The sequence below is a fragment of the Ahaetulla prasina genome, chromosome 1 (assembly GCF_028640845.1).
Source record: "Ahaetulla prasina isolate Xishuangbanna chromosome 1, ASM2864084v1, whole genome shotgun sequence".
NCBI lineage: Eukaryota > Metazoa > Chordata > Lepidosauria > Squamata > Colubridae > Ahaetulla > Ahaetulla prasina.
This window is the reverse complement of record NC_080539.1, coordinates 285,641,605-285,664,788: the sequence shown is the minus strand read 5'-3', so window position 1 is coordinate 285,664,788 and position 23,184 is coordinate 285,641,605. Positions and strand designations below refer to the sequence as shown.

The 23,184-nt window shown below is 35.4% G+C and overlaps 1 protein-coding gene across 1 annotated transcript; it reads left to right on the top strand.

The window, feature by feature from the left end:
• Positions 1–677: 677 nt before the first annotated feature.
• On the top strand, positions 678–22,747 carry LOC131187505 (SH3 and multiple ankyrin repeat domains protein 2-like). Its single transcript, XM_058161875.1, has 6 exons — positions 678–714; positions 5,873–6,179; positions 8,154–8,323; positions 18,592–18,705; positions 20,941–21,054; positions 22,743–22,747. The coding sequence occupies exons 1-6, from the start codon at positions 678–680 to the stop codon at positions 22,745–22,747; spliced, it is 747 nt and encodes a 248-aa protein (XP_058017858.1).
• The last annotated feature ends 437 nt before the right edge of the window (positions 22,748–23,184 follow it).

Below are 23,184 nucleotides of genomic sequence, written 5' to 3'. Positions count from 1 at the left end.
ATGCTGCAATGGTCATAAGTGTGAAAAATGGTCATAAGTCACTTTTTTTCAGTGCCATTGTAACTTTGATCAGTCACTAAACGAACTGTTATAAGTCGAGGGCTACCTGTACAGTAGAGCACATTGTTTGTAACTTGTCAGGAAGGATTTAGGGTTTAAGGACGATTGCATTTCATCAGTTCTGTATCTCCCGATCTTTCAAGCTTTTTCTGCTTAGTTTGTGAAATGCAGCCCTGAGAGAAAAAACAGAATGACTGTTCTTCTATTTCCAAATGTTGTCTATATTCGGTCTGCGCGGTCTCTCTCTCTCTCTGTTTCAGTCATCCCTATTTTCTTACTCGTAAATGTCTTATTTACAAAAGCGGGAGAACATTTGAAAGACTCTGCCGATGGTGTTCACATGACTAATACTACGAAATGCAGGAAGGTTTTCTGAGCAGCTCCAGTCTACGCACAGTTGGCTCCCAGCTGACAGACAGAATGTGGGGTGGGCTTTTTCACCAGAATGTTGGGAACTGGATGCCCAGCTATGCTTGTAGTTATACAGCGCCCAGAAATCTGATGCTTATGCCAGAGTTCAGGCAGTTAAATAGTATAGAAACTGGGTAGCTTTTATTCCTGTTTCATTTCAGCAAAGGTTATATAATGAGGGGATTGCTGCTTAAGTAAAAGGAAAAATGAAGTCTTTGTTAAATGCCTTAACAAAGAAAGAAGGTAAGCACTGAGCACAAAGCACTTGATGTTTAAGAACTGCTATTTTTTTTCCTGCACGCTTAATGTGGTCTGCTAGTTACTATAATTATAGTAAGTTCCTTCTGTATTTTTTCTAGAATTCCTTTATGTTAGGCTTCCTTTTAGACAACTCATTATAAGAGCTTGCCTGTTAAGTTGCTCGCTTTGGTATGTTTTTGAATTATCCCATGTGTTAAAAAATTCTGTTGTTTCCTAATGTATGCTTTTAGTAAGTGTAAAGAATTCCTTAATATATTATTAAGTGTTTGTGGAAGAACATTTTGAAGATTATGAAATATTTTTAATCCTTTATAATCATGATAATTATCTAGGGATTATTTAGAGGGATGCTTTTTATGTATCGTCATCTAAAACATTACAAGTATAACTGATTATGGAAAAGAAATGAATGAAGTGGAAACCAATCCTATATAACTTGTAGAATGTATACTCTTATTCACATGCAATTTTATTACAAAAATAGTACATGTAGGAAGCAGATTGGAAATATCTGTCCAGTTGTATTGCCCAAATTATACTGGGAAAAGGGAAGAAAACATAGTGAGCAGGAGAGGCTTGTTTGTGTCCTTAGATTTTTTTATAATACTTATGATATGTGCATCTGTCATTTAAAAACTGCACCCATTTTAAACTTAATATTTAAAAAAAGGTTTTGTTTTCAACATCAAGTGAAAATAATTCACAAAGTAATAAAATCTAATAATAATGCCACATAGTGAGAAAAGAGGGGATATGTTCTTAAAGAAAATTACTTGGTATGTTGTTTCTCCTTAAATGTAGGAGCCTTACTGTAGATTTACAGTACAATTTAGGAGAAGATTAAATTGGATTTCATAGATTAAATCCGTGTTATTGTTTTTGTTGTTTACTGAATAATTAACCTGAGATCTGTATATGGTTTGAATCCTTGTTTGGAAAAGGGGGGGAGGGAGGGAGGGGGAGAGAGAGAGAGAAAAAAAAAAGAAAAGAAGGGAGGAAGGAAGGAAGGAAGGAAAGAAAGAAAGAAAAAAAGAAAGAAAGAAAGAAAGAAAGAAAGATGGATGAAGCATTTTCCTGGAGAAGGGAGGCAGGGATACTCTTCTGATTTCCTGTTCCCTCTGCAGCTTTCCAGGTCCCTTCTCACAATGTTCTGGAAGGTCACTCCAGAAGAGAATATGTGAATGGAGACTGCAGGTTGAAGGAGGAAATAGAAAAAAATTGCTCTTCCTTCCCTTGTCCTTTAGCACCAACGAGTGGAGTCTGGTTGCAACTTGTTGAATTCAACACTTCCACACTGTTTACAGTGTTTTCTTTTATTAGACCCTTGGAAGTAGGATGACTTTGACTCAGAAATGGTAAAACAAGGAGCCAATGTAACAGGAACAGAGTTGGAAAGGACCTTGGAGGTCATCTAGTCCAACCCCCTGCTCAAGCAGGAGACCTGTACTAGGGATTTGAACCGCCTAACTGCCGACCTTTCTAATCGACAAGCTCAGTCTCTTAGCCACTGAACCACCTAGTCAGGCTTTGACTTTGACTCAGAAACAGTAAAACAAGGAGCCAATGTTTTTAGGTCCTGCAGTTTATTCTGCAATGTCCAATCATAGGGAAGAAAAAACATGCCAGTAGTCTAGTGCTTACAAGCTGGGTTCATATAGAAGAAAGGGGGAATCTGACAAACCCATTTTGTCACCCATTTTACCTCTTCTCATTCTTTTCAATTACTGAAAAAGGGAACAACATCAAAGCTTTCAGGCTAGTATACCCCTTATATGACCTGGAGTGCTAGAACTGGGAAGAGGACTGAGAGCAAAGTTCATTATAGGAGGAAATGGAGTTACAGGACTTCCAACTATAATATTACTGAGCTAGGAATGATTCCGCTTAGTTCGCAAGACTGCTGATGTTATAGGCTGAGATCTACAGCTACTCTCAAGCTGACAAAACTTTTCACGTGGATGTTTCCTGAGTCAACGTTTTTGTTTTGTTTTAAATGTTCTGGAATTCAGTCCAGAATATGTGAGGAAGGCGGAATAAACATGGATGGTCTTTGAGCTAGTACATGTTCTGGAAGAATGCAAACCAAAAAAAAAACCCCCCACAGGAAAGGCCATTTCCCTGTCATGAAATGGAATCACTATCCAGAACATGTTAAATGAAAAAATAAAGGTATAATGATTTTGTTCTGAAGTGATGTAAGTCATTTCAGTTATTAAAAAGATAAAATCTTTCACGAAGCATACTTAGTTTTGAGTGACTACATGGACATTCTTAATGTTCTTGGCATTAATACAGTAATGGTTTGCCACTATCTTTTTCCAGGATGTTTTTTAAACTTTTCAGTCTAGTCTCTACTCCTGTGAGCTTTTGGTCATCTTCCATTTAGCTGCTAACCAGATCTCATCCTAGGTAGCTCTTTTTAAGATTGACCAAAGTCAGTTAGTTGCAGACAAGGGCTATTATTTCTTGATGCTACATGTACAAACATTGTTCCTGGCTATTTGAAAGAATTCAAGAAATTCAGTTAATGGATAAAATGATGAAGAAATTTTTAAAGAATACATATTGATACCTGAAACCATCAATCTTTATGAACATATCTGAACTACATTAGCTCATTAACCAATGGAAATAGAAAAGTGGTTACTTCTGTAAAATTTAAGAAGTAGAAATTCAGGGAATCCACAAATCCGACGTGACCTAGTTACTAAAAAAGACTGAAAACAGGTATACAAGGTTTTCTGCAAGGGAGGCAAATTATGTCATATGTCATGATGTCACAAAAAGGCAAGACTTAATACTTAACAGTATGTATTATGTAAAGACATAATTACACAACAGCATCATGATAGACATGAGATTTTGACATCTCCAGGGTTTGCCAGAGACATGTTGATAACAAATTCACACCATCCTCTTAAGATACAGGCAGAAGGGAGGGCCCCAGTTGTTTTAGTCTTTAGCCTTTTTTCTGTTCTATCAGATCTGACTTATTGCAGAGCGTGGCTTTTCTGTGTAATATTCTTTTATAACAGCTGCCCATTTGAGCTGCTTGCATTCATTTTTGTTCATGTCCTAATATTTATGTACTCTCTCTCTCTTTTTTTTGTAAGAGATGATGACAACAAAATTGTTAAATATGGATTTTGCATAAATGGAGCTGAAGTTTAAAAGCTACTTCAGCCTAGCTTATAATCATTTGATTCCATTTTTCTAAAAAAAAGGATTTCTTTTCCCTTTTCATGTTGTAATTTTTAATATTTAACAACGATCTGAGTATTTATTTAAGGATTTTCTCCCTCCAGATGATTCAGTGAGAATGAGTGAAGTTAACCGAAAATTCTTTAACAAGGGCCATAATAGATTCACCGGTGAAAATACATTTTTGGCTGTGTTTAAAAGGGGTCATAGCTTCTGTGCGTTCAGCAGATAACCAACATGTAGTTCTGAAAAAGGTGAGAACTTTGCATGCTGGGTAGCCTCCTGAACCTAGGCCATCATGCAAGGCCAAGACATTTTTATGATGATTGTTCTGTGGATAAAAACTCTGATTCTTTCCACAAACCAGATTGCTGAGATCTCACCTGTGCTGTTGTTTCTCATGATGCTGCATGGATGCCACATGATTAACTTACAGTACAGCTGCTGCTCCAGAGCAAATGCTATAATTAATCAGTTTTTGTGAGCTTGCCTGAAGAAACAGAGCAACTGGTGCCCTAGTATCAAGAGAGCTTCATTTTATCCTACCTTCTGGTATCTCTTGCCTAGATCCCGCCATCACCTTTTCCCATTTTTTTAGGGCTGATCAGAAAGGTGGCTTTGCCCCATAATGGATTAGAGGCTAGTGTGTTTTTGGAACCAATGTTTTTACTCCGTTGGGCAGCTGAACAACCTTTCTATTCTCCCCTTATTCACTTCAGTCCAAGGGAGCAGCAGTAGGGCACTTGCTTGGCAGTATGAAATTGCAGTACAAGGTAATAAGGTCAGGGCCGGTGGCCTATGCAAAGGTGACCTCAGTCTGAGAGCCTTATGTAAGTTGACAGAAACATCAGTAAATGAAAAGACCTGCTTGAGGATACTAGCATTTTTTTGTTCCTTTTAACCTCATTCTCTTGAGGCAATATCTCTAGGGTAGAATCTTGTATCTTATTCTGTGTTTCTTGTAACTGCAAAGCAAGTTAGCTTAAGGGCCAACTGTGGATGAGAAAAATCTGTTGTTGTTTTCTGTCATAAATAAATTATTTTTGCAGAATGACAAGCTGTCTACTCTTGCCATACTATAACATTTACTTCTTCTTTTTTAATGAAACTATTCATACTGCTCATTGTTCATTGGTCAGATATTTTATCTTCATTGCTGAGTCTTAACTTCGAATTCTTCATTCTTGAACAATAATTCTATACTATTAACAGTATTCTATCTATATGGATAGTCCTCAACTTAAAATCATTTGTTTAGTAACCATTTGAAATTACAAGTGATTTATGACTGGTCTTCACACTTAATGACTCAGCGCCCCCACTATCACATGATCAAAGTTCAGGCAAATGGCAATTGGCATGTATTTGCATTTCTTTCTTTCTTTCTTTCTTCCTTCCTTCCTTCCTTCCTTCCTTCCTTCCTTCCTTCCTTCCTTCCTTCCTTCCTTCCTTCCTTCCTTCCTTCCTTCCCACCCATTTTACCACAGGAGAACTTTCTCCACCAGCTTCCAACAAGCAAAGTCAATGGGGAAAGTCAAATTCACTTAGTGACCATGTGATTCATTTAACTGCAGTGATTTGCTTAAGAACCATGGCAAAGTAGGATTTATAATTGGCCCTGACTCACTTAACAACTGCCTTGCTTAGGAATTAAAATGCTGGTCCAAGTTGTGGTCATAAATCCAAGAGCACCTGTAATGAATACAAGATTATACTAGTCTCATTAAATCTGGTTCATTTAAAAAGTTTTCTAGTGGAAATGATTTTTAATTTGAATTTCTGTCTAAATACAACTGCAATGTTCACCTGAATAGGCAATCCACTATTAATACTCTATATGAAAAATTAAAAAAATACTACATATCACTGAAATGTTTGCAGGCTATAATAAGTGTTTTTAAAAGAGTTTTTTTCAGTGCTTTTCTCTCTTGAATTGCAGTGCCATTCAGAGAGGCTCCCACTTATTCAAACAGACGACGGAAACCTCACAGCACTTTGGCCACACCTCGCCTCTTGCTTCGGTCTAACAGCGATAACAATTTGAACGTCAATCTTCCTGACTGGTCAGCTTCCCCTTTACCCTCTTCACACCGTAGCCTTTCGCCTCACCTATTCCAACAGATGCAGAATAATCCTAATGGAACTGTGAAAACTGTGGGAAGTTACACTTCATCTTCTCGGAGCCGCTCTCCATCATTAAATAGGCTAGGAGAGGATGCAAAGCGCCAGCAGCAACGGCACATGAGGTAACTTTGCACTGTTGGCCTTTTTAAAATGAGAATTTTAGTCTTAATTTCTACAATTTCTCCTGTTATACCACCTCCTCTAAGCCTTCTTTTTCCACACAAGTATTTGTCATCCCCCCAAAAGGATACAGATAATTGCTTCTTCCTGCTGTGTGCGTTGGTCAGAATTCTAATGGAACATAGGCTATGGATAATACCAATATTTTGCAAGATTCTGGGAAGCTGTCATGGAGCTAGCTAACAAGAATGGAACAAGAATGAATTTGTAACTTTTCCAGATTAGCTCCTCTGGAAACTCTGATATAGAGAGTTTAGGTTTAGCCCTTGTTCCATAAACTAAGGATTTTGTATCTGTTCCTGTCACTGATATATCCCTCTTTATGTGGAGATTCAGGAGATAGAAGGAAATTTGCTCATTTGCAAAGTGAATAAAGTTGCACAAATGAGGCTGCTTGTAAGTAGCATGGCCTCTCCAATTTCTAAAGTCTGTTATTAGGGACAGTAGGTCTTGTTTGGGTGACATGTGTATCTAAAAAATGCAGGCTATTTTTGTGAGTCTCAATTTGCATTATAATTTCAAAAATGAAAGGGGAAAGGAGACTTCATTATCTAGAATTATTTCTCATCTGCAGCTTGTCTATTTTTCTTGAAAGCATTATAATTGGTAGAAGTGGGAGACAACTATGATTTCATAGCATATAGCTGAACTTTGGAACTGACTTTGACCCACAGTGTTGCTGGATTATAAGGGCTCACCTATGCAACCCCATTGTTCCAGTTCCAGGATATCCATTAGCGTATTCTGATGTCCTAACAGCAGGGCATCTATCTCTGTGTCAGCCTGGTATGTAGACAGATTACGATGGCCCAGCATGAAAATGAGAACAGGGAACACTCTAGCATGCATGAAGGAAGGGCCTTCAGAGTGAGTAGACTGCAGGGATCCAATTGGTCTACCTTTGGATTGCATTCTTTTGTCTGATTGGGAGATTCTGGACCTCTATGAACTGTTTGCAACAGCTGGCAGAGAGACTGGATTGACCAGCCTGTGTTGTTGTTGTTTTTTGGGGGGGGGAGAGGAGTTATTTATGCTATACCCATTTTGTGGAATATTGACCACAAATCAAATGGCTTCTATCAAGTCTGAGCATTGGATTGGGACTACAAGACCTCCAACAACTCTGTTATTCTGTTAAACTAATCAAGAAATTGCAAAATGATGGATGCAGCTTTGTTGTAAAAGGGGATGCACCATAGTTCTTTTAACAGGAATAGGTAAATTGGGGGAAGGAAATGAAGAAGAAAAGAATTATGTCAGCAGAGAAGAGACTTGAGTTAGCAATAGACAACTTTCTCTCCCAGCGCAAGTATTGAATTAAGAGGAAGAAAGAAAGACCTTGGTTTGGTGGAGACTCTGCACATGATGCTTGCAGCTGGAGTGAACGTTGCCTGCTGCTTTATGCAGTCAGAAGGTGGACTGGGAAACAGCAACAAGAAACATCCTTTCATGCTGTGAACACCCAAAACAACCGATAGCTCCACTGCACCCCACTGTGTTATTTTTTTATGCAGGCAGCAGTACTAGCAATCGAATTCTTGAAATGTGGTAAAAGGTTGGCTGCAGGGGGCAGCAATTTTTAAGGAACACACTTCCCTTCCATCTGAAGGAGAAGAGGGAAGCAGATCAATGTAGCTGCTTTAAGTTCCGTAAATGTCACAAAAGAAGGCCAATGTAGGAATTTATGGTGTTTTCATTGCAAAATAAAAATAATAATACTGCAGTTAACTGCCTTTTCTCCTTAAAAATTTCATATGGAGTTTTTTAAAAATCATCTAAACTGTTAGATAGGTAGCAGATAATGCTGCATGATTTTACTTCTGTTAATTGGGAGCAAATTAATTGTTTAAAAGATAAGTTATGCTATAAGTGTTTTAAAAGATGAAATGAAACCATTCTATTCTGCTGTCTTTCAGTGCCAATTATAATCCCAGTGCCAACAAGGACATTATATCTGCTTTGGATTATCAGGGTCAAAAACGTAAACTGTATAGTGCTGTACCTGGAAGACTATTTATTGTTGTGAAGCCATATCAGCCTCAAGGAGAAGGGGAAATTCATTTGCACAAAGGCGACAGGGTAAAAGGTCAGTTTCTTTTCTTTTCAAAAATTTGTGGATAGTCATGTATAAATTTTTGAGGCAGGCAACTGAACATAAAAGTCCATATAATGCTTATGGTTATTAAGTAAATGGGCACATAAAAGACAATTTATTTCCAGTCTTCAAGGAGTAAGCATGATTGTATATTATAATATATTGGGTATATTATAGATAAGATACCCAAAACTTAATTATTGATGTTGAAATTGATTTTATCCTGATAGTGATCACTCCTCTCTTATTGCAAGATTATCCTTTGATGCTCTTGTATCTAGGCAGACTATATCCATGATATGAAATAGTCTTGGACAGGAACAGTGAGTATGAGAAAGATATTTTCCAATCTTTTAGTTTGCTGTAGCTTCACAGCTTAGACAGCCTATTTGGCCTGCAAAGGATAGGAGAGAAATACTATTTTTCCACAACAGATCGGCATAATCCCAGAACTGTTAATGGATAAAATAAACTATACCAGAAGTAAATTCAAATCAAATTTCTGGCTTGATCATGAATACATTGCAACCAAGGTTAAATTGATAAAAACCTGCATGACCTTTGGATGTAATAATGTACAGTATCTGCAGCATTTGCTGTAAAAGCAAAAGGAAAAACATGAGGTGAAAACAGCAAAGTAGGAAATTAACGCACTCAATTAAAAATAAAAACTGCTGCAAAAACTGCAGGACTAATTTCATCAAGATCTGGTTGACAACTTCAGGGCTTTATCAAGTGAGGCTAAATAAATAAATAATCCAAGCCATTGAACTGTAAAATCATGTAAGGTTTGGACAGGAGTCACAGGAGCTAGGAGATTTTATGATCTAATCCTTTCCCCACTGCAATAATCCATTATTATAGAGTCTCTGACAATTGTACTCCATCAAATGATAGTCCAACGTCTCCTAGAAAAGTCTGTTCCATCGTTGTACAGTTCTTGTTGTAAGGAGACTTGTTTTTGCTGCTATTCAACCAAAATCTGTTTCCTATTGTTTCTCATGGTATCTTTTCTAAATTTCTGAATAATTTTGTCGCATCTTCTACTTTTAATAATGCTTGAAGGTAGATGTCGTGTTTCACCTCAGTCTCTGCTTCTTTAAGCTTAATATACTTGGAACCACCTAATTTTTCTTCTACATTCTTCCCTCAAGATCCTTATAACAACTGTTATTTTGGGATATAAGTGTTATATTAGCAGTTTTATCTATTTACAAGCGTTTATGATATAGAAGTAGAGATAAATGATATATACGATGTTATTTACTTTTCAAAGTAATACAGCTCTTCATGATTGTTAATATTTGCATTAAGGGATCCTGGTTATGCTGATGAAAAGACTAGATCACAAATAGGCTATCATTCCCATTTTTATGAAAATTATATTAACTATAATGCTAATCAAGTATGAACATCCAAGAGCTGTCCTTAGTGCTGAATCAACCTATCCATTGACATAGCTTTATTTTAACTAAATATTTTCTTGATAAGAAAACACCCTCAAAATATTGAGGGCAGAGGGGTGTTTGCAAAGGAGAAGCTATGGTCAAGGTGTCACAAAGAATAGCACTGTTGCATAAACACTTAATGTACTGACTTGAACAATGGTATGCTGCCCAGAGTCATTTCTTGTGAGATGGGGAGCCATATAACTTTAATTGACAGATAGATGATAGATGGGATGGATGGATGGAAGGATATGAAGGAAGGAAAGAAGGATGGATGGATGGATGGATAGATAGATGAATGGATGGATAGAAAGAACGACAACCTTGCCCATCTATTTATTACTATAGTTATTAGAGTTTACTTTAATAATTATAGTAACAGATAGATGGGCAGGACCCATATTAATAATGAAACATTTGCTTGAAGCTGCTTGCTAACAGATGGATTAACTAATATGTTCTGTTATAACCAACATAACACAAAACTGTGCTCAAACCATCATGATTTCCATTTGTTGCCACAAGAGCAAGCTGAACAATATGCTTTCTCACTTAGTAATCACAATACTAGAAAAGTATCAATGATTCCCAAAGAATCAGTAATAGCTAATATAATCTTTTCCACCTGTCATACTATATGTTGCACTAGTATGTCAATCCACAACTATCATGGATAACATTATTGATGTATGATGAGAATTGCATTCTAATGAATCACCAGATTTGGAAAAATAGGGAAAAAATGAAAAGCACAGCACAGTGTTGCCCCTACACCCTTTTCTTTTCTTTTTCTATAATTCCTGGCACTAAGGAAAAGACATGAGAAACTATTATAGTGAATGCAATGCTTTCATTCTTTTCTCAAGGGTATGATGATAAAACTTTAACTAGGATTTTGGCTTCACTACTCACAGTGACTGCCTGTGTACTCAACACGTACTTTGCTCTGGATCTAAGGATTTTTGCTCTAATGGAGAAAGCTGATGGCTGCAAATTCATACTCCAGCTACCATTCCCTGAAAAATGGTGCATTAGTCTTAAAGAGATTTTCCAGCCATTATGTAAAAAACAAAAAGAAAAAAAAAACCCTGCAGAGAAAAGAAAGAGATGGGAGGTTCCTGTGTAAATGCTGCATTCTCTTAATAAAATCATTCAGATAAATCAGTGGTAGTCAACCTGGTCCCTACCGCCCACTAGTGGGCATTCCAGCTTTCATGGTGGGCGGTAGGGGTTTTGTCCGATACTGAAGCACTTTCCTTTTTTTTAAATTTAATTGACTTTTTAAAAAAATTTCATAGCATTATTTAAAAACATTTTCATTAGGTTTTCATAAAATTCCCCGTGACAATTTAAATTTCTGAAAATATACTATTTGTATCACCCACGCATAAGTTTAGTTCACGTTATGTAAATGAAACTAAATGGCGCTATAGTGCGACCGCAAACAAAAGAGCCTCGTCCCAGAATAGCTCGCGCATCTCCTCCCACCCCACCCAGCTGTAACAGACAAGCAGAGCTGGTAGCTGGTGCCCCTCCCCCAACCCAATCCATGATGCGCAAGAGGCATGCGCAGACGATGATACACGGCACATTACTGTGGAACCGGTGGGCGATTAGAAAATTTTACTACTAACAGAGATACAAAAGTGGGTGGTAGGTATAAAAAGGTTGACTACCCCTGAGATAAATCTTAAGTTTATAGTTAAGGATCTTAGCTAAAGATCCTTTTCCCAATCTTCCGACGTTAGCCATCTCTCTCTCTGCTATAGCTTCATAAACCACTATACTCCTTCATGTTCCTTATATTCTATCCTCAAAGTACTTCTGGTCCCTCAAAAGAGCCCCCTCTTTCTTTCTTGTTGCTTCTCCACAAAGAGTAGTTATCGACTTATGACTGTAATGGAGCCTACCCAATATAGTCAGAAGTCATTTCAATTGTTAAATGAGGAACCCGTGTGATCAGTTCACTCAACGACCACTGTCCCGGCCCCCTAAGGTTCAGTTGCTAAGGGACCATGTGGATCATTAAACAAATGGAGTGAAAGAACTGTCTGCTGAAAGAAGACAGGCAGCTTCCCTCCATGTACAGAACCAGCATTCTGAGCTAAATGTCTATGGAGATTCTCAGTCATCCAGGTCACGGTTGTCCCAAAGGTGCTTTGTCTCATCCTTCTTGGATGAGAAACGAAACACCTTCAAAGAAATACCAGAAAGTCCAGTTGCCTTTTGAAAAAGCACCTTAGGGACAGCATTCAGAGCTGGAAAAAGAAAGCCCAGATCTCAAACTTTCTTCCTCCAGTCCTGGCTCTCTTCCCCGCCTTGCACTAGGAAGTTAGAAAATCTTTTTTTCTAGCCCAGAGGAGGAAAGGGAGGTAGCACACTGAGTGGAGAAGTTCTCTGCTTAGTGAGACTTTGCCCTGCTCTTCTCTCCTTCTTCAAAAATAATTTGAAGAACAGATTTTTTTTCCAGAGTATGAGGATGGTATCTTGGAGCATATCTCTAGTCAGAGGTTGCTGCAATATCTGTTTGTTGACCAATTCTGTTAGCCAGACGGCAATGTCTGCTTTATTTCTCCTTGCAGAAGAGATTATTTGGTCAGCAGAGCTCACATCTCTTGATCTCTGAGTGTCCATTCTTGCCTTCTCTTCCTAAGCGGCATGATCCTGGAAATTAAATACAATATTTGTATTCTCTTTGGAAAGTTTATGGTGATTTTCTGTCCTTGCTTATCTGCATATCTGCAAAAGGCAGATAGGCAGGGATAATATTTCAAACAGCCTTCCAAAGGATGAAGCTGATTTCACACTGTGAATGTACGTGTTTTACTTGTGCTAACATCCTTTGTATGTTTGTAAAGCATATCTTTTGAGTGCTTTGCACAGCCCTTAGTTGCAGTCTTGTTAGATCTCTTTGTGGGATGAGGTCCCTCTACCCTGACGTGACTGCTTGCAGGGCTGTCTTTTTCAATGATTAATACACAACTCTACATATTCTACAGTTTTTAATAGTGATTGTATCCAGTGATACACTCTACAAATATAGTTATTATCTACAATTATACAATTTTTAGCAGAGATTGTATCTTCTACCCATGCCAGTACTTGCCCTGTAGTGTGGCCATGTATCTTAATCTGCTTCATTATATATTCCTGGCTGTGTATAGTAGTAGACTAAAAATAGTCTTCTTAAAGTCAAGTTTGAATTCTGATGTCTTCACTGACATTTCCATGCAGTTTTCTTGGCAACAATGCAGAATTAGTTTTCTATTGCCTTCTTTTATTCCATGCAAACATATTTTTTAAGTGTTTATAGCGTATACATACATTCTGTTTCCTGTCTTAGATAGGTTGAAATCCAATCTAGGACATGAGAGAATATCTTTGGCCATCCAAGCTTCAGCACATTCCAGAATGATGGGAAATTGTAATTTGCATTGCCATAGTTTGGAACCCAGTCTCAACAGTCCGAGCTCCAGACCTAACCATTATAAAAACACCACACGTCCTGCCCCATCATGGCAAACCCTGGACTTCAGGGTTTGATACCCCGTTTATTAATTCAGATAATAGATCACTTCACCATTGTCTGATTTAAAAAGATTGTACTGATGCCATTGGAAATCACCTAAAACCTCTACAGTGTTCTAAGCTTATCCTAATTAAATGAAATTTAATCCTTTTTTTATGAGAAATAGTGACTAAAATGATATGTAACATACTGTGTGTCCACCTAAGAAACCATAACATTTCATAATGATATTAGCAATGACTGTTATAAAAGAGGAGCCATAAAAATACGGATGTATAAATATTTATACATTTATACTTGTTTGTTTATGTGTTTATATCTGTTTTAGCAGTTTATATATAGCCGGTGAGCCTTCAGGTAGGAAACCTGCAAAGTGTCAGGATTAGGAGATTTTCAATAAATAACGCACTGTTTAAGATTTGTTTAGTTTATTGTTAAAATTTGTTTATTAAATTCATATAGTGTCCTAATCCATAGGGACTGTTATCACTTTAACAGCTGTAAGAAACAGCATACATTTTAACAATTAAAATGCCTGTGATAAGCAAAATAATTAAATTCAAAGTAAAAATAGAACTATATATATATATATATATAAATTCATACACTGTCAGCTTACTCTCCAGATATTGTCTGGGAGAGCTCCAAAGGCAATCAAAGAGGGATCTCCTGCTGCTAAAGCTTGATCAGGTATTCGGTGAAACCATCTGTCATTTCACTTAAAAACTCCACTAAGTACCTGTTGGCGGTAGTTAGTATTGTCTGAGCCAGGAACTGATCTGACTCTAACAAAGCGCTAGATGTCATACCTTCCATGTCCAAGTCAGAAGACAGGTATTCCTAAGCAAAAGGCAAGGTCCACCATGTAGCCTGCTGCTTGGATGTGTCAGGCCAGAAATTACCTGGAAGAGGCAGATGGATGTCATGCAGGCCATGAACTCCTGACCAAAACATCCAATTATATTCTGTTTCATCCATACCAATATTCTAAAATCAGCATTCGCAATAAAATACAAAAAAGTAACACTAATTAGCATTCTTTTTTTTAAAAAATGTTATAGAACATGAATAAAGGAATTGACGATGGAGATGACTATACTGTGGTATTGATATTTGGTATATGTAGCAGTTTCTCCTTTTGTGTTCCTACACTTGCCAATGAGATAGTTTCCTAGTTTCATGTCTCACAGTTTTCCATCTTCCAATGTATCTTATTCTCAATGGTGTTACACGATACCATATTGGAAATTAATGGGGCCAGGTCAGAGCTAATTAATATCCATTTATTATGCTGGATTGTAATTTGTGCAACATATCTGGAAGTTATGTAGTTCAACATATCTGGAAACACAAGGCTAGACAAGCCTAAATCATGCATGAAATGATTTGGAGGGTAGACATGGTTTCCAGAAAGCTGAAACCGGGTCAAGTTCAGGTAAAGATTTAAAAATACATATAAATTAATGCATTAACAAACTATTAGGTAATCTAGTTAAATATATCTCTTTACTTTGAGCCATTAGTCATGTCCAGTGACATCATTTCTGTCTAACACCCATGACACAAAGAAATCCACAGCTGATAAAAATAAATTTGATATTTGGTGGGAGTGTTTTTTCCATCATAGCAATGCCAGTGATCAAGGTGGAGTCTTAGACAATGTCTAACTCAGATATTGCTACAATTTAACATTTATTGCTTTTTCTCTTTCTCCATTCCCACCCCACTCTGGGGCCAGCCAAAGGTGGCATTTGCTGGTTCTCTGAACTACTCAAAATTTCCACTACTGGTTCTCCAGAACCCATCAGAACCTGCTGGGTTTCACCCCTGATCAGCAGTCATATGGTGTATTCTGGCCACCGCTATCTTTCCAGATAAAGAAGAGATTGTGAGATTGCTCATTTGCACTCCAGACAGCTTCACCAAATGAGGTTTTCGTGATTGACTCATGAATTGAGCTGCTGGGAGTTGAAGATTTTCAATCAAGTTCACAGCTGTAATGTATTGAAAGATGAGGATGGCATTGGGAAATGAGGGAATGATATACTGCCTAGAAACAATTAACCAAGAAAGGGGGAAGTCCCGAGGACTTAATGGTTGGAGAAAAACTTTGGAAGAACTGATTAGATGGATTAGATGGTAATATAACATAACATAATAACAGAGTTGGAAGGGACCTTGGAGGTCTTCTAGTCCAACCCCCTGCCCAGGCAGGAAACCCTACACCATTTCAGACAAATGACTATTCAACATTTTCTTAAAAACTTCCAGTGTTGGAGCATTCACAACTTCTGCAGGCAAGTCTTTCCACTTATCAATTGTTCTAACTGTCAGGAAATTCCTCCTTAGTTCTGAGTTGCTTCTCTCCTTGATTAGTTTCCACCCATTGCTTCTTGTTCTACCCTCAGGTGCTTTGGAGAATAGTTTGACTCCCTCTTCTTTGTGGCAACCCCTGAGATATTGGAAGACTGCTATCATGTCTCCCCTAGTCCTTCTTTTCATTAAACTAGACATACCCAGTTCTTCATATATTTTAGCCTCCAGTCTCCTAATCATCTTTGTTGCTCTTCTCTGCACTCTTTATAGAGTCTCATATGAGACTTCAGACTTGAAAGACACCATTAATGTAACCTTCTAATAAATATAAATTTATTACAATAAATCTAGTTTACCTAGCCATGTTTCCTGTCTGATTTAGCTGGTAGAGTTAACATCGATATGGACAAAAGGTTTGCACAAGGTCACTTTCTTAACCATTTTCAAATGTAATTAATTTATAGCTAAATAGATATTTTCTGACTGGCAGGATAAGAGAATTGCACATAATGGATCAGCATTATTTTTGGACTAAAAAGGAAAAAAGGGTTTTAAAGATTTTAAAGCTTTTGAGAAAAAGTTCAATGAAGTTTAAAACAGATAAAAGGATAATTATTCTGAAAATAATTTTCTGATGAAAGTGCTGTTGAGGAAATTGGAATTAAAATCCACAAATGAACTGGACTTTCATGGGAACAATTTTTTTTTTTTACTGTTAAAGAGTCAGACAATTGATGCATTAAACAAAACAAAAGATAAATGTAATATGAATCAGTCAGTGATGCTGAATGTAACTAGAGATCACCATTCAAAACAAAAATATTAAGGGCACTGGAAGACATAATAGAAATTTTTTTTTTTGCTTGCAACTGAGACACTTTCATTTTGGATAACAATATTAGAATCGCAACTATCAGAAAAGCAGCAAAAACAGAGGGGAGAAGAGGATTGCTAGAACAATCTGCAAAGAGAAGAATTACACCATCAGGATTTACTTTGGGAAAAGTTTAAGAAATTGTGCACTAAATTAGCTGAATAATGATAGTCTAATTGTCTAAATCACTGAACACTATATTGAAAGCTTTTTTTAAAAAAATGGATGAAAGAGTGAAGAATGAAAGAGGAGATGAAAGGGGAAGTTAAGAAAAAAAGCTCTAAAACAAATATCTGGAGATGTGAATAAATTAATGATAAAGTGAATATTTTGGAGAGTAAGTTGTATCTATTTAAGTGTAATATATTATTAGTGAATGATATATTAATTTGAAAGATATATATTATTGAATATTTATTATTATGTATGTTGACAATTCATAACATGTAATATTTATTAAACATATATTAAAATTAAATATACTTAACAGTTGTGCGTAGGTCTCTGTGTAAGGAATGTGCTTTTCTGGGGAACAATGAGGGAGAAGCATTACAATATTTCAGTCAATTCACACAAGGCAAGGGAGCAATCATTAAGATCTGTCAAGTGTCTTTAAAAAGAATTCTTAGTGATGTTTTTGTAGCTGTCAGTTTTACAGTGCCCACATTTAAAAAGTAATGTCTACGTGCACTTTTAGTCTTTTAAGAACATGTGCTAACATTGTCATTTTTCTTTAACAGTGAAGATTTTTATAGAATTCAAAAATGTACTCTATACTGATTGTGGGTTGAATGAACATGGCTTTTCAAGTAAAGCTGTTAGTCATTGGCACAAGTGCCTTTCCTTTGAATAAAATTAAGTGGTGTCATTTCCAACCCAGTTTATAAAAGGCTTAACTTGCAATTCATGTAGCACTTACTTTGAAGCAGTATCTTCGAAGTCTCACTGAATTTTCAAAGACTCATTTTCTGGAATTTCTGATAACCCATTTTAAGATTCACTGAAGGAACGTCTGTAATTGTGTGAAAAATGCTTCAAATATAAGGCACCTTTTATATTAGATTATTTATTTTAGTTTTAAGTACATTTTAAATTAATTTCCTTAGTCCTTTGTCAAAACATGTTTTATTAATATGGTATGAATACTGTATATAAACGTTTATATTATATTGCATTGTTATTCATATTTATGGGCATAAATCATTTGTATGAATTAATTATTGATAGTATCTTTAGTTTATTGCAAATATTATTACAGGTTCATCTCAAATAGCGCTGATGAGAAATCCCATGAAATAGTTGCATTATTTGAATCAGCACTATTCAGAGTGATATTTCTATGGGAAATGGGTAATTAGTTCCACAGAAATAGGCAATGAAAAACTTTAAACATAATTTTTATATGTTTATTAATGAAATATAACAAAAGTTTAAAAGAATATATATAAAATTTAAATTTCTAGCAAATTGCAGAGTGGTTATAGAAAGCAAAATAAACAAAAAAATCTAAGTATAATTCTTAAAAGAAAGCCTACTGTACACTGATAAAAACTTCTTTACTACTTAATTCAGAATGTGCTAACTAGATCGTTTTCTAGTCCATCCTGCAGTTAACTTTATGTGGCTTTAGTGATTTTTATTGAATTCTAATGGATTATGACCTGCTATACTATCCATAGATCACATAAATATTTAAAATAAGTAAATTAAGTGAACAAAGGACAAACTGGAGGATAAGCCCACATCCAAACTGTACCTATCTCCTGCATTCTGTAACCATTCTTCAAAATGAGATTCTTCTTTTTTTGAGCTTACCTCAAATGGAACGTTCCTTTTCCCGTTTTGCTCACATGACAATTAGTGTCTAAAACCACAACTGCATATATGGTAACCTCAATGCACTCTAGCAATAATAGAACTTGGTCTTATATTAAACATCACCAAATGTCAATTTATAATTTGCACTAAATAGAACATTGCACTATCTGAAATCGCATTAAGTGCAATCTACCTATTTAAGTTTGGGGGTTATTATTTAAACTTGTACAGTAAACAACAAAAACTGAACAGTGTTTTCCTATTTTCTTTCTAGTTTTGAACATCGGCGAGGGTGGATTCTGGGAAGGCAGTACTCGGGGATATGTTGGATGGTTTCCTGCAGAATGCGTTGAGGAAGTGCAATATAAACCAAATGAAAGTAAACCAGGTGAGATGTGCAATTCAAGAGTAAGCTGTGCTTACAATTTTTCAACACATGAGTGTTTGCTGAACTAGAAATTACTCTAAAAAAGAAGAGTAGCTATAGATTTATGTTATGATGCAGATAGTTCTTCAGAAGTATGTGAAATCCGTAAAAAACTTAAATGCATGTACGATTTGATTCTTCGCTTAAAAATAATTATGGATGCTTTTTTAAAAATGGATGAAAGAGTGAAGAATGAAAGAAGAGATGAAAGGGAAGTTAAGAAAAAGCTCTAAAACAAATATCTGGAGATGTGAATAAAATTAATGATAAAGTGAATATTTTGGAGAGTAAGTTGTATCTATTTAAGTGTAATATATTATATATTATATGTTATATATTATATGTTAAAGATATATATTATTGAATATTTATTATTATGTATGTTGACAATTCATAACATGTAATATTTATTAAACATATATTAAAATTAAATATACTTAACAGTTGTGCGTAGGTCTCTGTGTAAGGAATGTGCTTTTCTGGGGAACAATGAGGGAGAAGCATTACAATATTTCAGTCAATTCACACAAGGCAAGGGAGCAATCATTAAGATCTGTCAAGTGTCTTTAAAAAGAATTCTTAGTGATGTTTTTGTAGCTGTCAGTTTTACAGTGCCCACATTTAAAAAGTAATGTCTACGTGCACTTTTAGTCTTTTAAGAACATGTGCTAACATTGTCATTTTTCTTTGAATATGCATTTAAATCTGTGATGAGCAATGAGGTGACCTCCAAATGCTTTGGGCAAATTCTAGAATTCCTTGGACATGATATATGGATGGCATATATCAGTCTGCCAAATTCTTGCTTATGTTATATATATATACTTCAGTGTTTTATACTGTCCTAGCATTATGTTATTAATGTTTACTTGTAGGTGTGTTTTCTAAATATCCACAATACATATTATATATTATATGTTTTATTTATATATATATATATACTTCAGTGTTTTATACTGTCCTAGCATTATGTTATTAATGTTTACTTGTAGGTGTGTTTTCTAAATATCCACAATACATATTATATATATATTATATGTTATATATATATTATATATATATACTTCAGTGTTTTATACTGTCCTAGCATTATGTTATTAATGTTTACTTGTAGGTGTGTTTTCTAAATATCCACAATACATATTATATATTATATTATATATTATATGTTTTATTTATATATATATATTATATGTTATATATTATATGTTATATATTATATGTTTTATTTATATATATATGTTATATATTATATATAGATGTTTATATTATATTGCATTGTTATTCATATTTATGGGCATAAATCATTTGTATGAATTAATTATTGATAGTATCTTTAGTTTATTGCAAATATTATTACAGGTTCATCTCAAATAGTGCTGATGAGAAATCCCATGAAATAGTTGCATTATTTGAATCAGCACTATTCAGAGTGATATTTCTATGGGAAATGGGTAATTAGTTCCACAGAAATAGGCAATGAAAAACTTTAAACATAATTTTTATATGTTTATTAATGAAATATAACAAAAGTTTAAAAGAATATATATAAAATTTAAATTTCTAGCAAATTGCAAAGTGGTTATAGAAAGCAAAATAAACAAAAAAATCTAAGTATAATTCTTAAAAGAAAGCCTACTGTACACTGATAAAAACTTCTTTACTACTTAATTCAGAATGTGCTAACTAGATCCTTTTCTAGTCCATCCTGCAGTTAACTTTATGTGGCTTTAGTGATTTTTATTGAATTGTAATGGATTATGACCTGCTATACTATCCATAGATCACATAAATATTTAAAATAAGTAAATTAAGTGAACAAAGGACAAACTGGAGGATAAGCCCACATCCAAACTGTACCTATCTCCTGCATTCTGTAACCATTCTTCAAAATGAGATTCTTCTTTTTTTGAGCTTACCTCAAATGGAACGTTCCTTTTCCCGTTTTGCTCACATGACAATTAGTGTCTAAAACCACAACTGCACATATGGTAACCTCAATGCACTCTAGCAATAATAGAACTTGGTCTTATATTAAACATCACCAAATGTCAATTTATAATTTGCACTAAATAGAACATTGCACTATCTGAAATCGCATTAAGTGCAATCTACCTATTTAAGTTTGGGGGTTATTATTTAAACTTGTACATTAAACAACAAAAACTGAACAGTGTTTTCCTATTTTCTTTCTAGTTTTGAACATCGGCGAGGGTGGATTCTGGGAAGGCAGTACTCGGGGATATGTTGGATGGTTTCCTGCAGAATGCGTTGAGGAAGTGCAATATAAACCAAATGAAAGTAAACCAGGTGAGATGTGCAATTCAAGAGTAAGCTGTGCTTACAATTTTTCAACACATGAGTGTTTGCTGAACTAGAAATTACTCTAAAAAAGAAGAGTAGCTATAGATTTATGTTATGATGCAGATAGTTCTTCAGAAGTATGTGAAATCCGTAAAAAACTTAAATGCATGTACGATTTGATTCTTCGCTTAAAAATAATTATGGATGCTTTTTTAAAAAAAATTCATTTTTCTTTGAATATGCATTTAAATCTGTGATGAGCAATGAGGTGACCTCCAAATGCTTTGGGCAATTTCTAGAATTCCTTGGACATGATATATGGATGGCATATATCAGTCTGCCAAATTCTTGCTTATGTTATATATTATATGTTATATATATATATATATATTAACATATAATATATTATATTATATGTTATATATTATATATATATATATATATATATATATATATATATTATATGTTATATATATGTTATGTTAATATTTAAAGTAACTATTTTAGTCTCACCTTGCTTTAATCAGACAAGATTAATCTTACATTAAGAAGCTTCACTTTCATTATATTCACTTATTTAAGATGAGACTGAAATCAACGAATAAGTTGAGGACCACCTATACAAGGTGCAGCTATTCTCCCCCCCAATTATTCTAAAGGTTTGAATAATAAAGTTCTTTTTCTTGGCTGAAACAGCCTTGCACTCTATATCTAAGGTTACTTTAGGTACAGCAACAAATACTCCTTTTACATTTGCATATATATAGTAAAATTTCTGATATATCTTATACAACTAGAATTCTCAAAATGCAGAAAAGCTTTTACTTTAGGCATGTTGTTATTTTCTCCCTTTGCTGTTCTTTCAGCAAATGGTAGAAAGTTTGTATATTTTAAATGACCACGTTCTTTAATGTTCATTTGATAGAGACAGTCAAAGTGCTCTTATTCCCTCAGTACTGTACTTGGGAGATTGCCAGGTTGCACAGACGAATCCCCAGCCTATTTATTACTTTTGGAATATAATTTGTTTACCACATATGAAGTCATCTTATTAAAAGTTGCAGTATGAAAAAATCCATCAAGGATTGATCACTAGCATGAACCAGTAGATGAGAGGACCTGTTGTGACTCCAGCCCCCGAACCTGGCCCCATGCCCGAAAGTGACTCCGAGAGTAAGGGGGAAGGGCCAGTAAGGCTTACCTCGGGAGCACCGATGCCTTTGGCTCGGCTCCAGTAGCCAGAACCAGACCAGTCGGAGGACGTAATGAGGCCGTCATCCCCTGATTCCTCCCTTCCTCAGGCTATGCCTTCAGACCCGGCTGATAATAATAATCAAGCTTGGCTTGACCCGCGCTTCAGAAGATTAGAGAGGTGGCGTCATCAAAAGGAAGGGTGGGGCAGGAGTCCCACCCCACAGGATATATAAGGAGCTTTGGGACTGCTTTCACTCCACGGGAAGCAAAAGTTTAGCTGAACTGTTTCAAAAAGAGCTGAAAGTCTTGCTACGTGAGTCATCTGTTTGAACTTTGGCAGGCAGCTGCGATTTCTCTGCCAGGACTGATAAGAGCCATGAATCCACTGGCTGAAGGCCAGCTCGTGGATCTGAAGTGGGGAAGGAGACAGAACAGGACCTCTGTTTTTCAATACTTGTTTTATCGTTGGTTTTTTCACTTTCTTATATTGTTTTTTTTAGGTTAGTGTATTTTTATTTCATACTTTTTATTGTTTTAGTATTGAAACTTATTAGACTGCCTATATATATATATATACTTCAGTGTTTTATACTGTCCTAGCATTATGTTATTAATGTTTACTTGTAGGTGTGTTTTCTAAATATCCACAATACATATTATATATCTCATCGATTTGATTATTAATATTATTGGAAGGGCCAGAATTCTTACTGTGTTTATGTTCACTGGTGTTGGTCTATGATTGAAATAAAGATTTGATTTGACTAATTATAATACTAGCACTAAGTGTCCATCATTGGGCAGAATGATGGGTATAAACAAAGTAAATAAATAAGATAAAATACCCTATAATAGAAGATAAGATTTTTATTATGCAGTAACTGTGATTTCACAGGTGGCAGTATTCATAATCTTTGTTCTTCTATTTATCTGTTAAGGAGA

Coding starts and splice junctions, on each gene's coding strand:
- LOC131187505 (XM_058161875.1), top strand. CDS start 678: ATGAAGTCTTTGTTAAATGCCTTAACAAAGAAAGAAG. Junction 715..5,872: donor TGCCTTAACAAAGAAAGAAG/GTAAGCACTGAG, acceptor CTTGAATTGCAG/TGCCATTCAGAGAGGCTCCC. Junction 6,180..8,153: donor CAGCAGCAACGGCACATGAG/GTAACTTTGCAC, acceptor GCTGTCTTTCAG/TGCCAATTATAATCCCAGTG.